At 29.5% G+C, this 24,851-nt stretch overlaps 2 protein-coding genes across 7 annotated transcripts in view; one reads left to right on the top strand and one right to left on the bottom strand.

The window, feature by feature from the left end:
• LOC112687783 (rap1 GTPase-activating protein 1) overlaps positions 1-18,941 on the top strand; it is a 207,026-nt gene extending 188,085 nt beyond the window's left edge. For 3 of the 6 annotated variants that reach the window (XM_025560712.1, XM_025560715.1, XM_025560716.1), the window contains 10 exons: positions 12,436-12,612; positions 15,624-15,862; positions 15,955-16,106; positions 16,224-16,350; positions 16,450-16,615; positions 16,698-17,030; positions 17,125-17,216; positions 17,296-17,548; positions 17,660-17,802; positions 18,254-18,937. In XM_025560712.1, the coding sequence (XP_025416497.1) occupies positions 12,436-12,612; positions 15,624-15,862; positions 15,955-16,106; positions 16,224-16,350; positions 16,450-16,615; positions 16,698-17,030; positions 17,125-17,216; positions 17,296-17,548; positions 17,660-17,800 (1,680 nt within the window). In that variant the 3' untranslated portion in view covers positions 17,801-17,802; positions 18,254-18,937. Of the gene's footprint in view, positions 1-12,435; positions 12,613-15,623; positions 15,863-15,954; positions 16,107-16,223; positions 16,351-16,449; positions 16,616-16,697; positions 17,031-17,124; positions 17,217-17,295; positions 17,549-17,659; positions 17,803-18,253 lie in introns of all 6 variants that reach the window. The other 3 variants (XM_025560711.1, XM_025560713.1, XM_025560717.1) reach the window with 3 other exon arrangements.
• Positions 18,942-22,057: 3,116 nt separating this feature from the next.
• On the bottom strand, positions 22,058-24,467 carry LOC112687814 (52 kDa repressor of the inhibitor of the protein kinase-like). The gene is made up of 4 exons (XM_025560767.1): positions 24,362-24,467; positions 23,204-23,671; positions 22,921-23,124; positions 22,058-22,860 (listed from the first exon to the last, which is right to left on the bottom strand). Exons 1-4 carry the CDS (start codon positions 24,465-24,467, stop codon positions 22,058-22,060), a joined length of 1,581 nt encoding a protein of 526 aa, XP_025416552.1.
• Positions 24,468-24,851: the final 384 nt, after the last annotated feature.

The following is a 24,851-nucleotide window of genomic DNA, read 5'->3' as shown; positions in this document are numbered from 1 at the left end:
CATGGATACTAATATACCTACTATTATATCTACTTTATACTATGTTACTACAACTGTATCATTTGTATTCAGGTGATTGCGCTCGCATTTTGGAAAAACGTATTTTTTTTTATTATTTCTATCTTGAAAAACACAGTATTACTAAAGTAGCTGTTGATCTGCATATATGTGAACATTCGAAATTATTATATTTTACATTCACTGTGTAATACGAGTATAACGTCGGCGTGCATTTTTCCTTACTCGTGTCTGCTTTATTTTCTATGAGTTTAAAAACCATATAATCAAATAGTTGTATACACTCACGCACACACATACATACATGTATAATATAATTTTAAGCTAAAAGAAATGGAATAAGTGTTGCCATCAATGCATATTTACTGTAACTTAGTACGAATTACTTGGTATTGTTGCTACAGTAGTTGTGATTACTACGCTGTACCAATATATATAAATAAATATATATATTTATCTGATTTTTTTTCTTCAAGCATTAATGTTATGTGAAACAATAAACGCTGTTGAAATATTTTTACAAACTCTTATTTTCAAAAATCACATTCTATATACATAAATTCTGACATAAATTGTGTAACATAACGAACATATTTTGAAATGGAAATTTTAAATAATTCATTTCCGATCTCATTGACACTTAAATATCTGATAAATGGAAACTGTTATATATTAATGTTACGAGTTTTTCAAGTATATAATATATACTAATCGTTATAAACTATTTAAGCACTTAACTAATTATCGTTAGTATTATTTCCTGTCGAAGCATGTTATTACTTATTATTGAGATAAGTATTCATGTCCTCATACATTTGTTTAGAGTCTAAACTTTAGATGGTATTAAAATATTTTCCTTGGGCAAATTATCGAGTATTTGTCAATTGCATCTTAATCGCTCTAAATGACCTATTAGTTCTATATTGTTGAATACTAATAAGAGTCAATGTGGTTTACATGCAAATATCTTTGCAATGGTAACATTTGAAGCAAAGTCAACATAACATAATGACAGATATTTTCAGTTAAAAACGTTTTTTTTTTTTTTAATGACGCGTTGCTTTTTCAAATTATTATTTTCCTTTCCCTTGCGAGTAAATTTCTCTACTACAGTGTGATAAAACGGTAAAATATAATAGGTACTGTGAACGATAGCCATTTAGACGGTGTATATAAATATAGGATATTGGCCGTTATTTTAAAACTAATGCAGAAAAAAAATATATTGTTCTCGTCGGTCTTCTTTTTATTTTTATATTTTGTAAGTTCGTGCAAGTATACCTGTATCTATTTATAATAGACGTTGATAAAGTTTTTTATTCCGCACCGTAAACACCGATCGACACAGCAGTTGCACCTGATAAATTGGTTGTTTTTCAACGATTTCCAGTGAAATAACTCCTATATACCCGTTGTGTTTATTCTTCGGCGAGTGCGCGCGAGGTGGCATTTCCGGCCTCGGAATAGGGCGGCAGCTTGATGTACTCGTATATACCTATATACGTGGTACTCTGTTTACTGTACAATGCGACGGGCAGGTGGTGTTTGTGTGTACCGGATTGGCAGAGACGAAACGACAAAGAAGAAACGTGCTCAACGTGTGTGCATGTATGACACTGCAGTGTTTATGCTACAGTTTTAGTTTTTTTTTTCAGGTTTACAGCTAACGTTTCCGCTGGCTGGTTGATAGGATATACTAGGTTTTTTCCTTGAGATTTAATTTATAGAACCCAGCACCTTGGAAGATTTGTCCTCGTGTCGATAGATTCTTTCGTTTATAGATAAATTACTAGGTCCCGTTGTTTTTAGTATACTCTGTGAATCTAAATATCGTAGTGCAGTTGAAAGAATACCAAGTCTTGTATTACGTATTAATAGTTAATAACTATTAATTATATAATAACAAACTAAACATTTTAAAAATGAATCAACTGATATTTTCTTCAAAAAATTCTCATTTATATTCTCTTATTTATAGTCTGAGAAAAGTTTAATTTATTTAATGGAAGTAAGTTTGTACCGTTCACAAGAAAAAGAAAAATTTTCCAATATTTTTAATAAGTCATATATTTTACACACTTAAACATTTTGATTATAAAATACTATATGAGACTTCCAAATTAACCCATGACTTGGATTTTAATACTGTTATATTCTTGATATATTCAACCTGATTATACTTCTTCAAGTTATATGCGCTATAGTGGTTCCTTGTGAATTTTCGTATACTAAGCGCATACAGTAAATAATTTAATATACATTTTATCATAACATTCATATCTCTTAATACTTTTCCGAGTTCTTCAGTGATGGGACAATTTCGTAATAAAATATTGATCGTTGTAGATATATTTAAATAAAAATTGTATCAACCACCACCGTGTGCGTACATGCGACCTAGAAAAAGGTCTCGACCTCTGTGAAATAAAATATAAAAAAACTCCGACTGTTAAAAAAAAACCCTTTTTGAGCTTTTTGTTTGGAGAACGACCTTTATAGTTGAATTGAAATTCTGTAATGACCTTTTATCTTTCGATGTTCGGTCGTATTTAGTTATTTATACTTACATTTATCCACAAACACGTACACTATATATATTTATATAATAATTGTATATTGCTCTCTCTTTCACCTTAATCGTTAAAAGCTTTATAGAAATCTAATTTAACAATGGACTTGAATTTATAATAGCTTATTTTCTATAAACCACATTTATAATTTATTGTTTGACTATCGTAAACGGACAGGTCGGGGTTGGAAAATAATAACGTGTGTTTGATTCATTAATATAATATTATAATATCGTGCAAGGAAGGCCTATGACGGTGTACTTACATACACACGTTTTTTATCATACCAAAATGTTATATTACCAATAACTGTTTATAAAAAAAGCTAACGGCCAGCGTTCAATACATTTTTGTTGACATTAAATGATAATGCGACATTTTGTAACATATTGGTATACCTTTGATTATAATACAATATTAGAGTAAATTACATTGTAATATAGATGAAATTCATTAATTTTACACAAGTTATGATTTTGTCTACTTGGAATATCATTTATATACTATTGTAAGCATTTACCATATTATTTATCCATAATTCATTATATCGTTGAGAATATTTTACTATTTTATTTAAAAAAATATAGTTACTATTACATTGTGCTATTTTATTAGATTACCTAATCGTTTTAAAATTCAAGGTTAAGGTTATAAATTAATTTTATTAAATTTATGATTTATGTTGTAGCATAATAATTATTTATAATCCAAAGAAAATATTTGCTTTTTTTAATTTGTATATAAGCTTATAAAAATCTCTGTAAAAACCAATTTAATTGTTTACTTCAGTCGATGGAGAACATTCAAAATTTTCATTAGAATTTATTTTTTATTTTTAACCTCATCCTTCCGCTCCTCATCAAGTGTATGACAGACAGTTATTACACCCCTCCCCCATATCACGCCAACATTTTTCATAGATCATTCATAGAAAATATGAAAATATATATTTTATTTTCCATCTCAATGTGTTAAGTATACATTTTGTTTGAACTAGTTTATTGATTTATATGTACACAGATTTTAATTTAAATTTAATTGTTTCAATTTTGAGTATAAATTAGGTTTCTTTTATTTTTATGGTTTTTAAAATCTTTTACATTTTTTCGCTTCTCAGGTTGCTTTATAACATTATGCGTTGATCAAAGAACTTTCATGTAATGTAAGCAAATTTTTAGTGTAATAAAAACATTATTTTGTCATATTCATGACCGGAAGGATTTTGTACCGCTAACAAGAGTCCACCATTAGACAGTCAGTAAAATGCAATCGTTTCTAGCTTCGTTAGCGCGTAATTAATGATTGTTATCATTTTAAACATATAGCGGCAACGGTTCTTTAATCTGGCGTTATTATAATAATCTATGTATTTTCTTGTTCGTTGTTTTGTTTGCTGTCGTCGTGAACGGCTTATTATTTCGACAGCATATTTTTTAGTTTTATCTTTTCTGTATGGAACCAGCAGCAGCCGCAGATATAAGTACCCGACGATGGTAACGATGGTGGCGGGTGAACTTCGAGTGTGGGACGACCTGTCTTAGCCTATACACGCCTACACGTTTCCCTGCCGTGTTTCCGACACACGTCGTGATTTCTTTGTGAATATATGTACAGTTCATGTAATATGCAAGATAGTGTTGGTATATTCGTACCACGGAGGTCTGTGACCCTCCTCCTGAAACGTATAAATGTTTTCGTGTACAGCTAAGCATATATATTATCTTGAATTCTACTACCATTAGGTGTATTTTTTTTTATTTTTTTTTTTTTTGATTTTTTGGAAGATGAACAAACTCGTCTTGTTCCGATGTATTAGCAAACGTACGGGTCTAATAAACGTTGTTGACGATACGTACGTTGCACCTTTACTTATACTATTTATACGGTGTGCGCTGCACACGTGCGTACCTTCATTCATATCATGTCGCCCTTGCTTGCTGCTGCAACGAACAGTTGTCACGCGTTGGCGTGAGTCTTTCATGATGGCGGTGTATATCGTGGTGCCTCTTCACTTATCTTCCATTGTCTTGGACGCGCACCATATGGCTTCGCCGGTCGTTTTATAATCCATTGTTCTCGCGAGAACGAGCAGAGTTGCACTGCTTATATACGCACACCACCCTTGTGTAGTAAACTTAAAGGTTGTTGATTATGCGTTTTTACCTGCTTGCACGATGCACCAACAAGCCTACGTATCATCAATATCCGGCTAAGTTCTTTTTGTATTACATAATAGTAATTATGTGTCCATTCATGCACACTGCGACCTTGAATCTCGGAGAAGAGCTGTTTAGTATACATAATTTTCCGTAAGACTTAGCTGATATAAGCCAGTACTTTGACACGGCCGCCCCTTCATAATGGTAAAATTATTAATGTTTGAACGGGTCTGCTTGTGTAATATGAAAATACATCGGTTTGCTAACCGTTTTGTCAAATGCTTTTTATACTACAACGGTGTAAAATTCACTTAAAGTAACAATCGTAATTGTTTTTCGCTTTATTTTCGAATCTCTTGAGGACTTTATGCGTGTGGACGAAAATGCATGTACATGCGTATAAAAACCAAGTTCGGAACAATAGATGTATTTTAGTGTATAGCATTAATGTATAAGTCGCTTTTCTCGCAGTCATTAAAAAAAAAAAGTTCTCTACCTATATGTTATTATAAACGTGCATATGCTAAATAATATGTACGATGGTATAGTAAATACTGTAGCGCACGAACCGTGATTCACGAGAAACAAAGATATTAGATCCTGCTGCAAATACAGCTATAATACACTTAGGTGCGTAAGAAGGCTTTTCAAATTTAACCTGACGATGCAATAATATCATAGAACAGTGGTCGGGAACCTGCGGTTCCTTAATATGTAATTTGTGACTCTTTGGAAAATGCATCAATATCGAAACCCGTAAAATATAAATTATATAATATGTTATTATAGCCAAAACATTTTTGAATTTCTTCATAAGGATGTTTATAGCATGTAAAAATTAAATAATATTTTATCTTTAATGACCCCACAACATTTATTATTCATTTTTATTAACTTTCCACCGTATTAAAACATAGCAATATTGTGAACGAGATGCCTATAAACTAAAAGCGCAAAATTGAAGAGGAAAATAGAGAATTTAGAAATAAGTGGACTGATTCTTTTGCATTTGTTTAAAACCATGGAACAATCATAATGTCTCATTTGTGACGAAAACTTACGGCATTAAAAAAAAAAAAAAAAAAGTTATTCAAAAGACTCTCTGGATATCATGGGTTTGTAACTTTTTTAAAAAAATAGCTCTTTTCTACAAAAAAGTTCCTGACTCCTGGCATAGAAGCTCCAGTCGAAACACACGTTTTACCAGCTCGCTTCTTTTTTCGCGTTCAAATCATTCAAGTGCCATTTTTTAACGCAACGGTTATGTTGGATGCATAATGTTTACTATACCCTGCGTTATCGAAATTCGTATTTTGTGCGATTGTCCTATTCTATTACATATATATGTGTGTATATATATATATACATAATATATAAATATATAATAATATATTAACATACAAAATAAATAAAATTACTCTAATCCATAACATTCTGCAATGCATTGTGAAATACAAAAATATCGGTGAAAATACATATTTTTAAATAAGTATAACTATAATTAAAATAGGTACTACTACTCAAAAATAATATTAAATTAAATACGCTGAACCATAAATATTAAATACCAGTAATGGCAATAACCTTAATTGATATTCATGAAACTTAATATATTAATTAAAAAAAAACATGGGTTTCATGTAAATAATAAATATTTAAAATTTTTAATAACAAAATGTATGTAATAATTGTTTTTAAGGTATAAATATATTATATGTAAAATATGACCGTATGGTATATAATTATTAAGTATACGATTTCAACTGAAGACGTATAATTTCTTTCCCGCTTGCCTATTGATTATATATCTCTATGTATTGTATATTTTATTTTGATTAACAAATAATAGTATTTATCTATAACCTTAATTGTGAGTATATATATATATATATATATATATATATATATATATATATATATATGTATATATATATGTATGTATATATATTTTTTTTACCGACCTAGTTATTTATTTAAATTGATTAATTAAAATATTTATTTTGTATATATTTTTTTCCATACACTTCAGTTGAAAACCGAACATGAATCGGAAATAAAAAAAAAAATCGATAGTCGTTTTCAATTTTCTATTTTATACTGGATTTTAGTCAGTTTCTGTTGATATTTGTACCGCGTGAAAGAATTATTCGATAATAGTGAATATGAAACAAGAATTTTAAGCTCGAAGTGTACTGTGTTAGTATGTACCGTGGTCATGGTTTTGTGACAAATCTATTATTCAAAACCACTCTCGTGGCAATCAATTTATTCAATATGTGCGTTTTCGAAACGGATTTTATGTGTTGTATGCAATTTAAATACTATGTGAACATTAATATACCTACATATATATAAATATACCTATATGATATATAATATAAATTTATTCTTATACACGCGGATGCTATTATCACAAATTAGACTATCACCATCTCGTCGACTTAGCGGGCTTCTATATTAGCCATCTGCTGGTATTTTTTTTTATTTTTTTTTTGCTTTCCTACATGCACGCAATTTCATTAAGTGTAATAATTTGTTCTTCTTGCGGCTGCCCGAACCATTTTGGCGCAACGAACGCTCACCCGTCGCCGATGATATAACATGACAATAATATTATTATTGCGATGTTTCTTTGCGTTCAGTAATAAAATGCGTGTTGCGTACTTTATGTATCCATCGTGTGAGTTTGGAAAAAATTAAACACACGATCGCGCACTGCATATATATGTGTATTATAAAAAACATAGGCACACGTGTGTGGTATTGTTTTTCCTTGTGTACATATTATACTGTAGTTCATTTCCGTGGCAACCGAAATGTACGTTTGTGGACAATGTAATAATACTGATGCAGGAACGTCATGCATATCGAATGCCTACATAGCCTTTGCTGTATAAACTCAACCCGTGTATATAACGTGTACGCGATTCACCCGGAAACGTTAGTATTAAACGATGTACAATAAAGAAATATAACATTATAAATATATTTAAATAAAAATATATTAAGAATAAAATATGTAAACGTTTTAAAAAAAATTACTTATGATTATAGAAAAAAAAATAGTGATATACGCTTGTATGTAATAATTGTATATATTTTTTATTTCATTATTATAGTTTTAAACGACCGATATGTGCGTTGTTAAATATTTACGTTTTAAGGATCTAGGACAAATGGACGTAGCCGTTTGGACGTGGCCGTTTGGACGTGGTGACAAATGGACGTAAAATATATATATATATAAATAAGTAAATAAAATAAATAAGTTATTTATATTTTTACACTAACACAGTTATAGATGTGTATTGTCGTGTCTTGTGTATCTCCGTGTTTCGATAAAGTGTGATAATTATTACAAGTTGTAAAAACCATTAAGTTATATATATTGATATAAAAGATATCTATTGCCAAAACGATAAAATTCGATAAGGTTTGATATTATGATACGATACCATTAATTATATTATTAACATAAAATATCAGTGGTTTTATAACTTATAAATATTTATTTTTTTTTTACGTCCATTTGTCTCCACGTCCAAACGGTTATGTTCATTTGTCCCTATTCGACGTTTTGGTGACGTCACGTACGCGTAAATACCGTTGTCGTTTGCAACATTTATCGTCGTATCGATCGTGAAACACCATATCCTTAACAACCTTCCCTCAACAATGGTTTTTTTTTTTATTATTATTATTTTTTTTTTTTGTAAATTTCAATTAAAATATATACCTACATAAAAAATGTTGGTAAAATAATGTAGTTTCAAAGTGAATTTAGTTGTATATTGTTAGTCGCCCTCGACGATAATTCGACTGTATATATTTCGTGTGTATTTACGTATAGCCTATAAAATAGTACAAAATATATGTAGAGTGGTACGTATATATGTAACTACCTATTATTTACAGTTTCTACCGAATTTCCTCTTAACGGTATTACTGCTAAATACCGATTTTATGGCTGAAATAAAAAAACCGCGATTCCCTTTTATGATTTGCATTTAACTGTTTTTTCTTCATTTATATAATACAGTGCTAATAAACGAACCAAAAGTTATTCCTTAACAGTCACAAATTTATAACGGTTGTCCCGTTGTTTTCTCCCTTCTTTTAAATAAATACTTATATATATTTACCTTTCGAGTTTAAACTATTTATTGTTATAAGAGTACTTCTAAATTCAAATAAAAATTTCCTTTGAATTATTATACTATTTCATTGTTTTGTGATCATCCAAGTAGTGCTTTTACAACCCCGTTATAATAATGAGGTTTCGTTTGCGACATTGTTGGTTAGTGCGAAATCGTTTTACTATTGGTATAATGGTATAGCCACAGGTAATACACAATAAGTAACGTAACTATAGTATAATAATAATATCCTCTTTAGTGTTTGCCACTTGTGAACACTTCTCTGCCTCGATTGTTTCTATAACGTCACAAAGAAAAACTGTCGTAATATTAACAGGAAAACGACTATTCTTACACTAAAATATAATATGAACTTGCGATGCAAGAAATAATTATGTTTGTGGACTAATGTCTTTTGTTTACTTTTGTACTCTACGTACAATTTCCAACGATTGGTTTATAGGTTTTTTTAACCACGAAATAACTTTATACGCTGCATATGTTTTGTTTATATTTATAAGACTGTGTATTTTAAGTATGTTTGTGTACAGAAAGTCATTATAAAATACAATTAGTACGTCATTTACTCAGTCGTCAAGAAATTTGAATTTGTTTTTATGTACTTAGTATATATATACACGCTAACGTTCGGGATTTGTTTAATAAGTTATTAAAAGTTTTTTATTATTTATGAATTCACTTTTATTGTCCGAAAATAATAATTAAAAATATTACAATCAAGTATACATATACACTCCCAGAAATATTTTATTGGAACTCAATATAGCTCTATGAGATAATTACTGTTATTTTTTTAACACAACAATAATTATAACTTGCCTTAAATCTTTTTTTTTCTGTTTGAACCGACAGCATTGGGGGAATAGGTTTCCCAATACTTCCCCATTGACGACACCGTTTATTAAATACATTACATTACATAGATATTATACAATTTACAAACGTCAGAGTTATGTCCCTTGGAGGATGCACATTTAAATTAGTTAGACATTGTTAGTTAAAAAAGGCATGTGTCCCTTGTGGGCAAACATTTAAATTTTTGTATTGGTCTTGAATCGGTGTTGCTGAAGGCCAGTTTGCGTGTGTTTTGATTCCACATCGCGGCAATGTTGCTCGAGACTTGAAGTAACGTTCGAAGTTTTCTCGACCTGGCTCGTTACCAACCCCAACTAGATCCTCGTTCTGATTCAATTCTATCTTCGTTCCGGTTTTGTCGTTCTCCATCCTATTGCTGCTTTGCTGATCGGTCTTGGTGAGGTCATCAGAAGGTGGCACTCTGCGACTGTCTCGTCCGTGTGCCCATTCCTAGCCTCAATCATTCGGACGGTGATCAACCGTAATGTGGGTGTCCTACTAATGCCCTGCTACTATCGGCCTACCGTTGTGGGGCCGTTTCGGATGAGGATAGTGAGGAACATGAAGGGATGCCGATAAAGTGTCCTTATATTGGTCCTCACCCTAATGTGAGATCATTCGGCTGTTGCGTCGTTGTTTGAGGGCGATGTTGGCCTTCTTTGGTCGGTATTGTTGACCCGCCGGTGATTGGTTTTATACAGTTTTTTTTCTGTACCTCCCCTGTTAAACGAAAGTTAGTCCCGTTACCAGCTATCACCACGTAGAGGTGGGGATAAGGCTTTACCAGCCAACTTACCTTACACCTATATATATGGACACTAATTTTAATCTCTTTTAATTTTACTAAATATTTAAATGTATTATGTTCATACTTATTATGTATAAGAAAAAACCACCTGTAGTAGTTTATCTTGTAAATTTCAATTTAATTTACCTATTTTTCATAAATAGTAAAGAAGAAAACAATGATGCTACGATGATAACGTATTATATGCATGGTTTTTAATTTATTGAATATTATTATAAACCAGTATTCCCAATAATTTAGTGTAAACAAACCTTAATACTAGTTGGTTAAATATGAGTTATACTTATTTACATTGTATAATACGTATATTATATTTTTTACCTTAATATAAATAATTTATAATAAATTAACAACCAATTTTCTAAATGTCAAAAAAATATGTTTTTTTATTAGATTTGCTATAGCGAATTTAATTTAAATTTAAATGTCTGCAATTTTTGTAGTAAAATACAATCCACATTTTGTTTTTAGATCGGTTTTAACAAAGATATATATAGTTTTTCATTATATTAAATTACATGAAAAAGTTCGTCAAATTGAATTGAGCGTGACTTTTAATTATGTTACGACAGTAAAAAAATTATGAAGTAGATAAGTTGTTCGTACATTTTACTATATTTATTCACATAGAAAATAAATTGATATATACTCATCTTTAAGTTTAATAAAACGCACTTATATTTTTTGTATCTGTTGTGTAAATTTATGTACCCACTTATTTATTCATAATAGTTACAATATTCTTTTATATTCCTACTGTCATTCATGCCAAAACAAGATTTTTCATAAAAGAGCATACAATCATAAATTTAATGCTAAGAAATAGGTGAATGTTATGAGTGAATGCGTTCTCTTGGTTTGTTAAAATCGATGATCCGGTACAAAAACCTAGCAATAGAAACCGGAGTGCAAAAAAATACAAAAATATAACAGTTATTTTTATCCGACATTATTTTTTGTGTTCACCACCGCGCGTTATATAATATATTGTTCGTTGTTTACTATGTATATAATGTTACAATATTTTAAACACTGGAAAAACAAATATTACAAAATCGTCGCGCATTTATAAATAAAACATTAGTAGTTTTTAGGTTCTTATGATTCCATGAATTCGATTTACTCGATTTAATAGCTAAAGACCAGGAAAACGACCGTATCGCGTAGTAGCTTTCGATGCCGTTAGCCCCAGAAAATAGTTGGCACAGTCTTTAAATGTATATGTATACTATATGGTCAACAATGGACCGGATGTTTCTTCGATTCGGGTTGTCCGCGTTGGCATTCAGTCGTGCAATAATATTAAATGTTCACAATTTATATTATTATTGTAGATACCTGCTACTACATGTAAACATCACCACTGTAATGCGTGACTCATTAGAACCGGTTGTATTTTAGCGACTAGGTATTCCTATGTATATTTATATTAGATGCCCATAAAGTCCACAATGTCGATGTGACGCTTCAAGGACGATATTTTTATGAACACCTATGTATATGTATATAGTACTTTTATCTAAATACATATGCAATCAAAGTTTTTACACAAAAATATTATGAAACGTAGATTTGCGAAATACCCATGATATCGTGTGTCAGCTATAGCAGTCTATATTGATTGGCTCGTGTACAAAATAATATTTCATTGTTTCTCTCTTTCTCTCTTTCGTACTCTCTGTAGATTTTATGAGTCTAAAATGTGCTGGCCGTGTCTAGTTATATTATATAGTTATAGTTTCTTGTACACTAAAATCCATCCGGACATAATCGATTATATGAAACTGATTTGTATTATGATCTGGCCACGGCCATGGCCAAAAATTACGTGTATTCGTAACTCATCTTTTATTTGTCTTCTGTTTCAGGAACACTTCAACTTCATCGGCACGGATGATCAACTAGGACCGGTTCTATTGAGCGTAAAATCGGAAAGCCTAGCTTCCCAGGAGCAAACGCGACTTTTGCTACGACTACGGACTGGCACCACGCATGAATTGGTGCCTTCAACTTGCGCCACATCGGCACCTCATCACATGGCTAAGGTTAGTTAAACATTTGTTATTTGACAATATACCGCGTTGTATACATTATTAGAAAATAAACGGGAACGATAATAGGTATAATTAAGAATTTGAAGTTTAATGAAGCTCATTCATAGTACAACATAGCATATTATTCTGATACAAAGGTCCGCGTATGGAGTACTCGGTACTTTTAGTCTCATCTTTAAGATATTTTCAGTATGAATACCCATTAATAGTTAACAATATATAGTCGCGAAAGACGTGATTATTTTTCTATGTCTATATTCATTTTTTCTAAAATGAACAGTTATTTTGTGAAAATAGTAACTGAAAAAAATCCACCAAACCGCGATGTTGAGGTAAAAATTAATGAACGTCGCCGTTACATTATTTTTTAATAAATATATGTTATATATACATACTCACTAGTGACACACATGCCAATAAATCATTAAAAATACATGATTCCTGTAACGAAATGACATGATACTTCATTTTATTGAGTTGGACTATATTTTTACCAATACAATATCATTTAATTTATGTAGGAATTTTTAAATAATCACCTAGTGTTGTAAAATTGAAATTAATTTTTCTTACAATTTTTCTAAAAAATTAAACTGAAAACTGAATTCCCGTGGAGGTCAAGGTCTTCCGCGAGCATTGCTTCTTCTTAAATTGTTTTAAAAGTTCTATCCCACCACTTTCAAGTTAGAAATAGGCTATAAAGTCTAAATTGAAGTATTTGAGGTGAAAAAGTTTGTATCAAGATAAAATCAATCGGTTGGTAAAATGCGTTGCAAAGAATTGATATCCTACAATTCAACGAAAATCTTTTCACGATCATCTTTTATTAACGATTATTTCTTTTAAGTCATTATAGGTTTTGAATAAAAAACTTAAAGTTTTTCCAAAACAATTATTCTTCATCATTATATTATTTTTATTTATTTACGCTCGAAGGTAAGAGAGTGTACATAGAATTCAGTATATAGTTAATTTAGGGGCGTATTTTAGGGATACGAAGGTAGCAATCCCCCCTGAATCCGTATTTAAGGAATCGATGATATATGAGGTACACATTTCAAATTTTTTTTAATGTAAATAAGATAATTTAATAAGATTAATTTATAACGAAATCAAATTACGCGTGGCTGTTAATACTGAATTGGGTTTTTTTGTCGGGTGCATACTTAGTGAAAAATCAAATAAGCATAACTTTCAAAACACATACAGGTGTTAAAAATAACTACATAAAATTCGATTCTAAGTGGATCCGGCATTAGATTAAAAAAAAATAAAAATAAAAAATACTAAGGATTCACCTGATTTAAATATTACCAATAATTTTACTTGTAAATTTTGAGCCTGAATAAAAGAACAAATTTAAGCCCCTCCCTCTAGAAGTAAGTTTTAATGCGCCTTTGATTTAACTTAATATTATGATTAGTAATACAAAATAGATTTTTAAATATAATAATACAGTTTCGCTACTAAATATAAAGGTAATATATTATAAGAAAATAAAATAATTATTGTAATTATAAATTAAAATTAAAAATGAAATTTATATAAACAAATTTAAATTCAAACATAAATTACGAATTTTAAATTCATAATAGAAATTAAAGTAGAATCTATCGAGGCTGTTGGAAAACCCGAAGCATATGACTTTTGGGTTTATTAAAATTATATCTATATAAACTGACTCTTGAATGACTCATAAAAAACAGTTTTTGATCTCGTATAAAAAGTTGGAATTGACAAACCAATTTTTTCATGTATTTTGAGATACTGAATATTATTAACATTTTATAAATAAAAGATGCATCATTAAATTAACGTCTAGAGGGGAGTGATCTCACTTTATTGCAAGTTCCTTTGTGGAACAATTCATTAAAAACTTATAAGATAAATATATCAAAAAGTAAGACAGTACATTATTTAGACGGCTAAATGTAATTAAGTTTATAAGGATTCAATATTATCGTCCCATACTCATACCCATATTATGGGTAGATAGTTAAGTTTTGAATTCCAACTTTATTCGATAGTGCAATAACAATGATAATAATAGTGTATAAAAAATAGTACTAAGATAGTTGGCGACTAGCCCATGGACGGAAACACAATAAATATCATAATATAAACATCATTGGATCTCTGCATTGGCCTGGATAAAAATAGTCCAGACTATATCTGATACTGCAAGACGCATTTTAATAATAATAATAATAATAATAATGTGTATACTCTTATTCGAGTGTTTTTATTTCATTACTGAATTTTAGTAGGTACTCGATGTATATAATTAATACTATAAACCGAGAAGTACCCATTCGTATTCTGACTTCTTTTTAGATTTTGTTTTCATTTATTGGACTTGAAACCACTGATTTTGGCTGGCACAAAATAATTATATGCTTATGTAGATCATTATGCATTTTAATAAATTCGTGTAAATACCACTAAGCGTTTTGTTGCACCTTATTTCATAATAATTTATTTTTCAAACTTGTTTTTACGTCATACATATGGTTGTTTTGTCTAAGATCATTTTCGTTAGTAAGCCAAACAATTATTCTCTCCTCGTTATTTAGACAAATTGTACTTATTTTTTTTTTATGGTGACCTTCGTAATTTCTTATTTTTACTTATTTAAAATTTATTTAATCTTAAAATAATGTATCTTTAATCAAGCTGATAAATCGGTTAAGTATTAATTTTAATGTATTTAATGTATTAATATTTTTTCTACTTTTTATTTTTAAGAAATCAGAAATAATAAAAAGTGGAATTTAAGTGTTTATTTTAATTTCAATTATAGATAAAGTTAAATGCTTATTCTCGTTATAAAATAATATGAAGTTTTATTAAAATACTTGTATAAAATATGGATGATATTCTGTGTATTGTTTTGCACACTGTTCAATAATGAAATACCTATTTCAAACTTCTGATTCTAATTTATATAAAAAAAATAAATAAATAAAAAATGTGATTTTCACTATTGTTTTCCGAATTTTTAGCTGTTGAACGATCAGCTTACTATTACCAAACTGTCTCCCGTATTGAGTTGTAAAGCATCGGAACTGATTGCGGCCTATGACGAACACGTGCTTGTGTCGCATTTTAAATTCGGTGTATTGTACCAAAAGTATGGCCAGACTAGCGAAGAAGAATTATTTTCCAATCAACATACCTCACCTGCATTCGATCAGTTCCTCCAGCTGCTCGGTCAACGAATACAGCTGAAAGACCATAAAGGGTATGTAGTACATTCGATGGGAGCGCCTTAATTTTTATGTTACAAGATTTGGGAATATTCTACGATAACCGTTTATCGTTCGATTCCGATAGATACCGAGGAGGCTTAGACACGCAGTTTGGTCAAACTGGTGACGAAGCCGTTTACCAAGTATTCAAAGACAGAGAGATTATATTCCACGTATCTTCTTTGCTACCATACACTGAACACGATCCTCAACAATTGCAAAGGAAAAGGCATATCGGTAAGTCTACGAATATAAAGCTGCTGTCAATTGATCAGAGTTTATCATAATAATGTAGATTGTACATAGATTGTAAGCAAAAATACATAAATAATTAGTATTATTTTTTTTATATAGGTAATGACATCGTAGCTATTGTATTTCAAGAATCCAACACTCCGTTTACGCCTGACATGATAGCGTCACATTTCCTACACGCGTATATCATCGTTCAAGTGATCGAGCCGAACACTCCCAACGTTAGGTATGTGTGGTGTCCAACTATACTTGGAATAATATTGTAATAATATGTATAATATTATATGAGTATTCTAACAATTATTGTTTTCTTTTTCGTGCACAGGTATAAAGTTAGCGTAACTGCTCGAGACGATGTACCATTCTTCGGACCGACGTTGCCTAATCCAGCCGTGTTTAGGCATGGTCCAGAATTAAAACAGTTCCTCCTCACCAAGCTGGTTAACGCGGAAAACGCGTGTTATAAAGCACACAAATTTGCCAAGTTGGAGGTAAGTCTTTCTCACGGTGACGTTACGTCTTCATCGTAGTTTTTACCGATCATGTGTTAACTAAACTGTTCGATTTATGTAGCTAAGAACTCGAACTTCGTTGTTGCACTCTTTATGCGAGGAGCTGAAAGACAAGACTAAAGATTTTTTGGGGTACAATGGAGATGGCAGTGGGAGCAGTACAAGTGGCTTGAACACTGAGCTGACGAAATCGGCAGCTTCATCGTCGTCATCATCGGAATGCGGTAACGGTACCATTTCGGGGGCCGGTAGCAGGTTCATAGATACGGTACGTAAAGCTCTTATAGCAAGAGTCAAGACGCAAACGCTGACGAACGCCGAAGCAAATAATAACATATTGGGAGGTCTTTCCAAAAAGACCAGCAGTTGTTCAGCAGACGGATCTATACCTACTGTGAGTAAAAAAAAATTGCAGTATTCGTTTATCCATTCTTTTGTGCATGTGTTTTACAACATTGCATTTTATAATATACATGTGTTTCTTCCAGTTTGGCAGAACGTTGTCCAAAGGTAGTAAAAAGAGTTCACCTTCATCACCCATATCCAGTCCTGACACTCATCCGGTACACAGAACTTCCAGGTAGATCTCCGAACTGTAGTATAGCGAATTATATCTTTCTGATTCGTTTATTGATATAATTCGTAATTTTCCTTCGCAGTGGAGCTAGCCGCGTAGCAATGTCGGAAAGCGATTCGTCGTCGCTTAACAGCGTCGAACTCGATGGCTTAGGCATGGCCGGTGCAGTAGACAGTGATACCGGTTTGGAAAGCATGTCCTCTGCTGAAACACCTAGCGGAAAACCTTGTAGTTTGTGCTGTGACGCGCAGAACAACGATTCCCGGGTGGAAGGTCTCCGACAGGATGTCACTAGGTTGAAGTGTGACAAGCTGGAGCTGTTAAGACAGAACGTGGTAAGTGTGCCGTCATCAAGTTTTGGTCACTCTATTTTCTTTTACCTAACTTTGTATCACCTTCCTCAAAAATATTTTTTACTGTTACAATTTTTTTCCACTTATTTTCAGAGTTGTCAACACGAAATAAAAAGGCTTCGAGAAAAAGAACTGGTACTGCAGTCGGAATTGACGTCTGCGTCAAAAGAAATTCTTAGGTTGAGGGAATTGTTAAAAAATTACACCACCAACCCCAATGCATCAACGATTTAAAGGTATGGGTACTATTCACATAGTCGAACAATATGAACACAAGGCTTATATTTTATTCCAATAATTTCATAAATCCATTTCATAAAAGGCGAAATCTTGTTTTATTGTGTAATTTGTTTAAATGCTATGACATTTTTATTTTTATGGTTAGATATCCTATTTCTATATATGCATATTATATTTTATTTATATTTATATAAACTTTTTTTTTTATGTCTATATACTAATAATTATTAAAGTGTTTTTGTTAAAGAACTTTTATCTGTTTGTTATTCAAATAAAAATTAATACATTTCTAAAATCTAAATGATGATCAGCTGCTTCATAAATCACTGATTACATTGGTTTAAAATAAAAACTTATTGAAAATATTGCGGTGTATATTTATCATTGACTTGAGACCCTTTTTAATTAAAAATGTTAATGTTTTAATTTTTTTTTTCTTTTTTTTAGAGTTCATCATTTGAGACTAAGGTAGAATCATTACTTGTTTACTCATATTGTTGAAAAACAAACCATTGATTGCAGTGGATATTACTTCGAATACCTTTAGGCCACTGGCGATTAACAATATTCCATTTCATATAATGAAGATAATATAATGCAACGCGATACCAAAGTATTACATATTACATAATTATTATTTACGAAACGATGAGAAAATTAATCGTTATTTATTGTAATTACCTACTAAAATTAGTATTAATAATGTAAATTTATTATTATCTATTTCTATTTTTTTAATTATACCATCATTGTTAAGAGCTAATAATATTATTATGTAAAGCATATACCAAAGCATTCTAATATTTGACGTTGTAACAATTACGTATTTGATACTAAACATTGCCTGATAATGATTATTTGTTTGTGTCCATGCACATAATAGCATAACTACCCAATTTTATGTTAAGTAATTTATTTAACTGGCTAACTGTTGACTATAAAATGTATCCTATAAAAATTGTAAATACTTTAAAAAACATACTTTATGTCAAAGGTTTTTTTAAGTGTTCATAGGTGTAGAAATCTAAGTAAAATAGTATTATCATTTTCATGCTAGAGCTAAAAAAAAATTGAAATTGTATTGATTTATTAATCTTAATTTTTAATTATACAGAAATTACCACCATTATAATATCCAAAATTTTAAAAACTACTATAATTCACTATTTTTTTGTTTTTAAAACATTAAATTTTGAATAGTAATACTCTTAAAATATATATATTCTGTGAAATAAACGTCCTATTACTCATTATTTGAATACAGCTGTATAAGCATTTATTTATAGAGTAAAAAATAACCCGAATAACTAACATTTATACTTTATAACATTAATAATAATATGATATTTGAGTCGGATGATTTTTTTTTTTTTAACTATTCTTCAATTTTTTTATTGGAAATTTATTGGGAAGAGGAAAAATTACATAATAATAAAATCTAGTTAATATTATATCGTTGATTGTAATAGACTATTATAGTATTATTACAGTTATTTAAACTGTATTAAATGTAAGTATAACGGTAGTTTACTTAAAAAAATCATACGCACCTAACATTTATATTACAATTTTAACATTATAATACTTGTTTATTGTCCTCGTGTATGTTTATGATATACCTTTGTCATGCACAAATGTTTGTTTAAAAATTAAAAAAAAAGTACTATGAGTGCAAGAAATGTATGTCAATTTTATATTAATTTTTTTTTTATTGTATATTTTCGAATGATTTATAAATTAAATTATATTATATTCACTCTGACTATACTCCAAAGTTTAAGTATATCTATGTACACACACACACACACACACACACATACACACCCTCACACACATGAAAAAACCTGTGTCTGTTTTGTTTTAAAATCGGGCACACTAATTATATTTTGAATTTAGAATTTTTGATTATAAATAATATATATATTATTTATAATATATATGAGTGTATTATATTTTGTTATTATTATTATTATTAATACAATAAATGTTAATTTTTATGCAAAATTTTTAAAAAAAATTTCTTATCCTACAAATATTATCTTATGCAAATAAATAATATAAATACTGTATTACTAACTGGTACAATATATATAATATATATATATATATATATATATATATATATATATATATAAACCTAATATATATATTAGGTTTCTAAACATAGAACATATATCATTTTACACATAGGCACATAGTACTAATGTTAATTCCGAACATTATATTATCAAACCATTGCACAATATTACATTTTTACAATACCCGTTGTTTTACAACTGTGTACAATAATATACAGTTTTCTTGTGTTCTTGAAGATTTTTTGAAACTCTTCTTAATTTCGTACTCTCTATTTTACATTCAAAATTGTATAGATTACTGTAATTGAATAAAAATTGATCAATTCGTGATAGCTAGATTATTGTCAAGTGATAATTATTTTGAAAAATGTATATTGAATAAAGTATTCTATTAAAAAAACAATGTAGGTACTGTATAAATCATATTTTTCAATTTTCATTAAAATAATAATCGGCAATTTTTTACTGGTTTGGTTTAATGTTTGTGTTCTTCAAAGAAATAATCAAATGTTCTTTTGGTTAGTTATATTTTTATTTAAAAATATCTAATATTCAAACTGTTTTAGCTTAAGTCGATGCGATTTAAATGTCGACATAAGACGATAATTAATCTTCGTAATTGTATTAAATTATATTACAACTATACAATTTAATTATAGCCAGTAATAATCGTATACTTTAGCGGACAGTTTTTTAAAGATTTTATTTGTAATCGTGTGCCGTTGCATAATTTTGGTGGACCCAAGTTTCAAAGTATAAAAGAACCTAACTTTCAAATAAATTTGTGCGTTGGTTCAGTAGGATAATATACCACCTCCTCTATCAGAAACGGTATCAATTGAATAGTATGAATAGTAAACTTTTGTTAGTGCTTAGAATATCAACAGTAGGTACCAAACCTATCATTGAATTCATTGAATTGCTCATTAGTTGGTGACAAGTTGGTTTTACACATATTATCATTAAAAAAGTTAAAAATATTAAACTAGTAGTCAATTATAGATTATACATTATAAAAATTACACCCTTTAATATGTTACGCCCAAATATGTATCCCCGTCTTCCTCTTCCTAGTTCGGCCACTGTGTATTTATATATATACTTGCACACCCAGCAAGTTAATGATATTTTTTAAATCAGGTAAGTTAAGTTAATTGAGTTCATATTAAATTAAGTTAATTCACTTGAGAATTACATCAATTAAGTTAAAAAATATCGTTATCTTAATTTAACTTCAATTAATACCTAAGTTAAGTTAATCACAAAAAAGAAAAAAAATTACATTAAGCAATGATATAAATGATATATATATTAACAATTTACAACAGATCTTAATTAACATTAATGATAATGAAAAAGCAGAAAAATCTTATTTAAGAATATTTTATATTGAATTATAATTAGAATAGAAAAATATTAAAATTCATTAAGAAAATAGACAAAAAATAATTAGTAGTTAAAATAGATGGTTGCCATTTAAGAAAAAAATGTTATACTGCACATGCTCATGTCTATTTAAGTAAAAAAAAATTAAAAACTCGTAAAAATACACATTTTTAAGTCATAAAAACCAACAAAAAAATCAGAATTCAAATTGCAGGGCTCTATGCAAAGATATTAAGTGTTCTCAGTTAGCGATTACCCGAATGTACCCGTTGTAATTATATCAATTTGATCTGTCTTTCGATTAACTTACATATTTTGCAGCAGCTCGAAGCCATCGTAAGTATTTCTGAATAATCCTTAGAAAATGAATCTCAACGAATAGCCCGAGACAGCAAATTTGTCTCTTACCGGAAATTCTATAAAATGTTTTTATCCGTTTTCCTTCTTTAATAATTTGACATGGTTCTCGATAAAATTGCATTCATTAATTTAAAATTTCACAAAAAATCATTTATAAACATAACATACATAACATAAATAACCTAACCAAGCCTTAAGTATCATATATAAGTTGATTATTTTATGAATTTTTAGCTAAAAAATCAAGACGAAAATCTTGGGTTCAGGCGCGGATCCAGAAAATTTTGAAAGGGGGTGCTCAAAAAAAAAAGATTGTTACACCTTTCTATTTATTTAAATTAATATTTTCTATTTGATTTATTGGTGCTAACTTTTTTTTCATACATCAGTATTCATTAAATATAAACTTAAAAATAACAATAATTTCTTACATATATTGTAACTGTAATTTTCTTGGGTGTTTTTTACTGAATTCTTCAATAACTTCCTCTGGAGTAATTTTAATATTCCTATGAATATTAAGAAGCATAAGTCCATTTAATCTATCCTCTCCTATTGTTGATCTTAAATATGTTTTTGTTCGTCGAAGTGAGGAAAATGTTCTTTCTGCGGTGCAAGTGGTAACTGGTATAACGCAAATAATTTTTAGCAATTCCTTTATATTAGGATAAAATTCAGATGCATGAGTCAAAGCTTCTATAGCAGTTTTAGGTTTATCTAATTGGGATTTCCAAAATTGTTTCCACAAAGTAACTTCACCTCTAACCTCTTCAATCGAGCCAATTAGATCATCGATATAAAATTTGGCCGATTCAATAATTTTTTCGATATCTGTATCTTCATGTAGGAAAAATGGTATTAAGTATTGTAAATACATAATCATTTCGTGTCCGTGACCTACAAATCTATTTTTGATATCTGATATTAAATAACCCAAAAATGGTAGGTATAAGGTCAAACGAAAATATTCTTTTGGATCGTTGGCCAATATATTTTCGCGATTAATTTGTTTTGAACACGTTCGAGGTTTTTTAACTTCTATCTTATGTATATCGGCTGATGTTAATGATTTGGTATAAATTAAGTTAAAACTTTGAATATCGTTCTTTCTTTTATTTTCGAACTCGTCTTTAATAGTTTTAACCATTTTCAATGATTGAAAATATTCTACATTTTGATTTTGCAGTTGCTTTGAAAGAGGCAAAGTAATTGAAAATAATTCTGCCAAAACTTAAAGTGTAATTAAAAATTAAAATTTCAACATAGAATTTAGTAAATTATTAGCTTTACTAGAAGTGAGCGCAATTTCCTCATTAGAATTTACAAGTTCATCCAAGCAATTTATAATAACATCGTATAATTCAAGAAATTGAAGAATTGCATCGTGTCGTTCGATCCAGCGTGTTTCACATACAGATTTAAGTCTAAATGATTTAGAATTTGGTAAAACTTTCATTAATGTAGTTTTTAAAAGTAACATTCGTTTTGGTGAAGCTCGGAAAAAAGTTATAATCTCTTGTATATTATCAACAAACATTCCGGATCAAAACTACAGAACACGCTTTTGATATACTTAAATTTAAACAATGTGAAGCACAATGTGTATATAATGCAAGATGCTGAATTTTTAGTATTTGAGCTTGAATGCTTTGATATTTTCCGGACATATTAGCACCTCCGTCATAGCCTTGACCACGCAAATATTTTATATTAAGATCTAAGTCATCTAATTGGTGTAGTATTATTTTGGAAAGATTTAAACCAGATGTATTTTCAACAATAACTAATTTTAAGAAATCTTCTTGCACTTTATCATGAAAAACATAGCGAATGCACAAAACTAACTGTTCACTTGTACTTATGTTGAAAGTTTCATCAACTAGTATTGAGAAATATTTTGATTCTTTAATGGCATTTACAATTTTATGAAGAATTACACTAGCACAACAATCGATTAAATCGTTCTGTGTAGTTTTACTAATAAAACTAGCATTTTTTGGACAATACTGAAGATGATTCTTCAAAACATCATCACCTGAATCTATACGAAATTTCAAAAGCTCTCTAAAATTCCCTTCATTGTTTACACTATTTTGAATCAAATCTCCATCGTCACGATGCCCACGCAACGGAAAGTTTTGACGACCACAAAAAAAAATTGTATTGATTATAGGGATAAGTTTTTTTTTGATTTTCTTCAATTTGCTTTTGAACATTTAAATTTAATTTAACTACTACAGACTTTTCAGCAGATTCTACAACATTTTTAAAATCATCCGCTTTGAGGACTGAAAATTTATGATAATCGTTATTTGAATGTTTTTTAAATACTTCTAAAGCTTTTTTATACTTGTTTAATGATTTTGTACATGATTGACCAAAATTTTCTTTACTTCTCCCCCCCTACATCACGAGAAAATAACACACAAGTTCTACAATAAACTCCTTTGTGTTTTTGACTATAAGATAACTACGGAAAATCGTTAAGCCACTTTAATTGAAATTTTCTTGAATCTTTATCTTTGGGAAAGTTATATAAAATATTCGGCCTCCATGTTTTTGTCAATGCAAAATATTTTTTATTATCATTTAACTTTGAACTTTGATTGTCAATAAAGTTACCAATATCTAATGCATCAAAAAATATATTTTTTTTGTACATTATTGTCAACAACATTTTGTAACTCTGCAAAATTATAGCTATCATCGACAGGTGCTGAATTATCATTACTAGTACTAGTAGAACTTACATTTTCTTCATTATTTACTTCAGAATGTTCAGCTTCAGATCGATCTTGAAATTCATTGGAACGAGTTTTCTTTGAAAAATATGACATTAATGATCTCTGCGTACTGACAGAACGATCACGTTTTTTGTGAGATTCAGTCAATTCAGAGTCATTTTTAGTACCCGATATCGTAAAATAGTTGTATAAAATATACACGTATATATTTTAAAAATTAAGTATGTACGAAAACAGGGAGTAATAATAAAAAAAAAAGAAACCGTGTTATACTTGTATATTATTCGTCAGGCAAACACGAGCAAACTAATCGAGACACATTAACAGCGAATGCCGAATAGCGATTTAATGGGTAATATTGTAATAACTATCGGTGCTTTCCACCGACGTCGCATGTCGTTTCATACGAGTATATAAGATAACAACTAATAGTTATTAGTGTTATTACTGTCGTATGTGACGACGATAACGGAATAA

Source organism: Sipha flava, unplaced genomic scaffold, assembly GCF_003268045.1.
Source record: "Sipha flava isolate LNK unplaced genomic scaffold, YSA_version1 361_pilon_pilon, whole genome shotgun sequence".
Lineage (NCBI taxonomy): Eukaryota > Metazoa > Arthropoda > Insecta > Hemiptera > Aphididae > Sipha > Sipha flava.
The sequence above is the reverse complement of the archived record's forward strand: the minus strand, read 5'-3'. Positions and strand labels throughout refer to the sequence as shown.

Excerpts from the sequence above, each read along its gene's own strand:
- LOC112687814 (XM_025560767.1), bottom strand. The coding sequence starts at position 24,467 with ATGTCATATTTTTCAAAGAAAACTCGTTCCAATGAATTTCAAGATCGA. Across the intron at positions 23,125-23,203 it reads TTCACATTGTTTAAATTTAA|CTTCACCAAAACGAATGTTA; the intron begins GTATATCAAAAG and ends CTTTTTTCCGAG. Across the intron at positions 22,861-22,920 it reads GGAAATTGCGCTCACTTCTA|TTTTGGCAGAATTATTTTCA; the intron begins GTAAAGCTAATA and ends TTACACTTTAAG.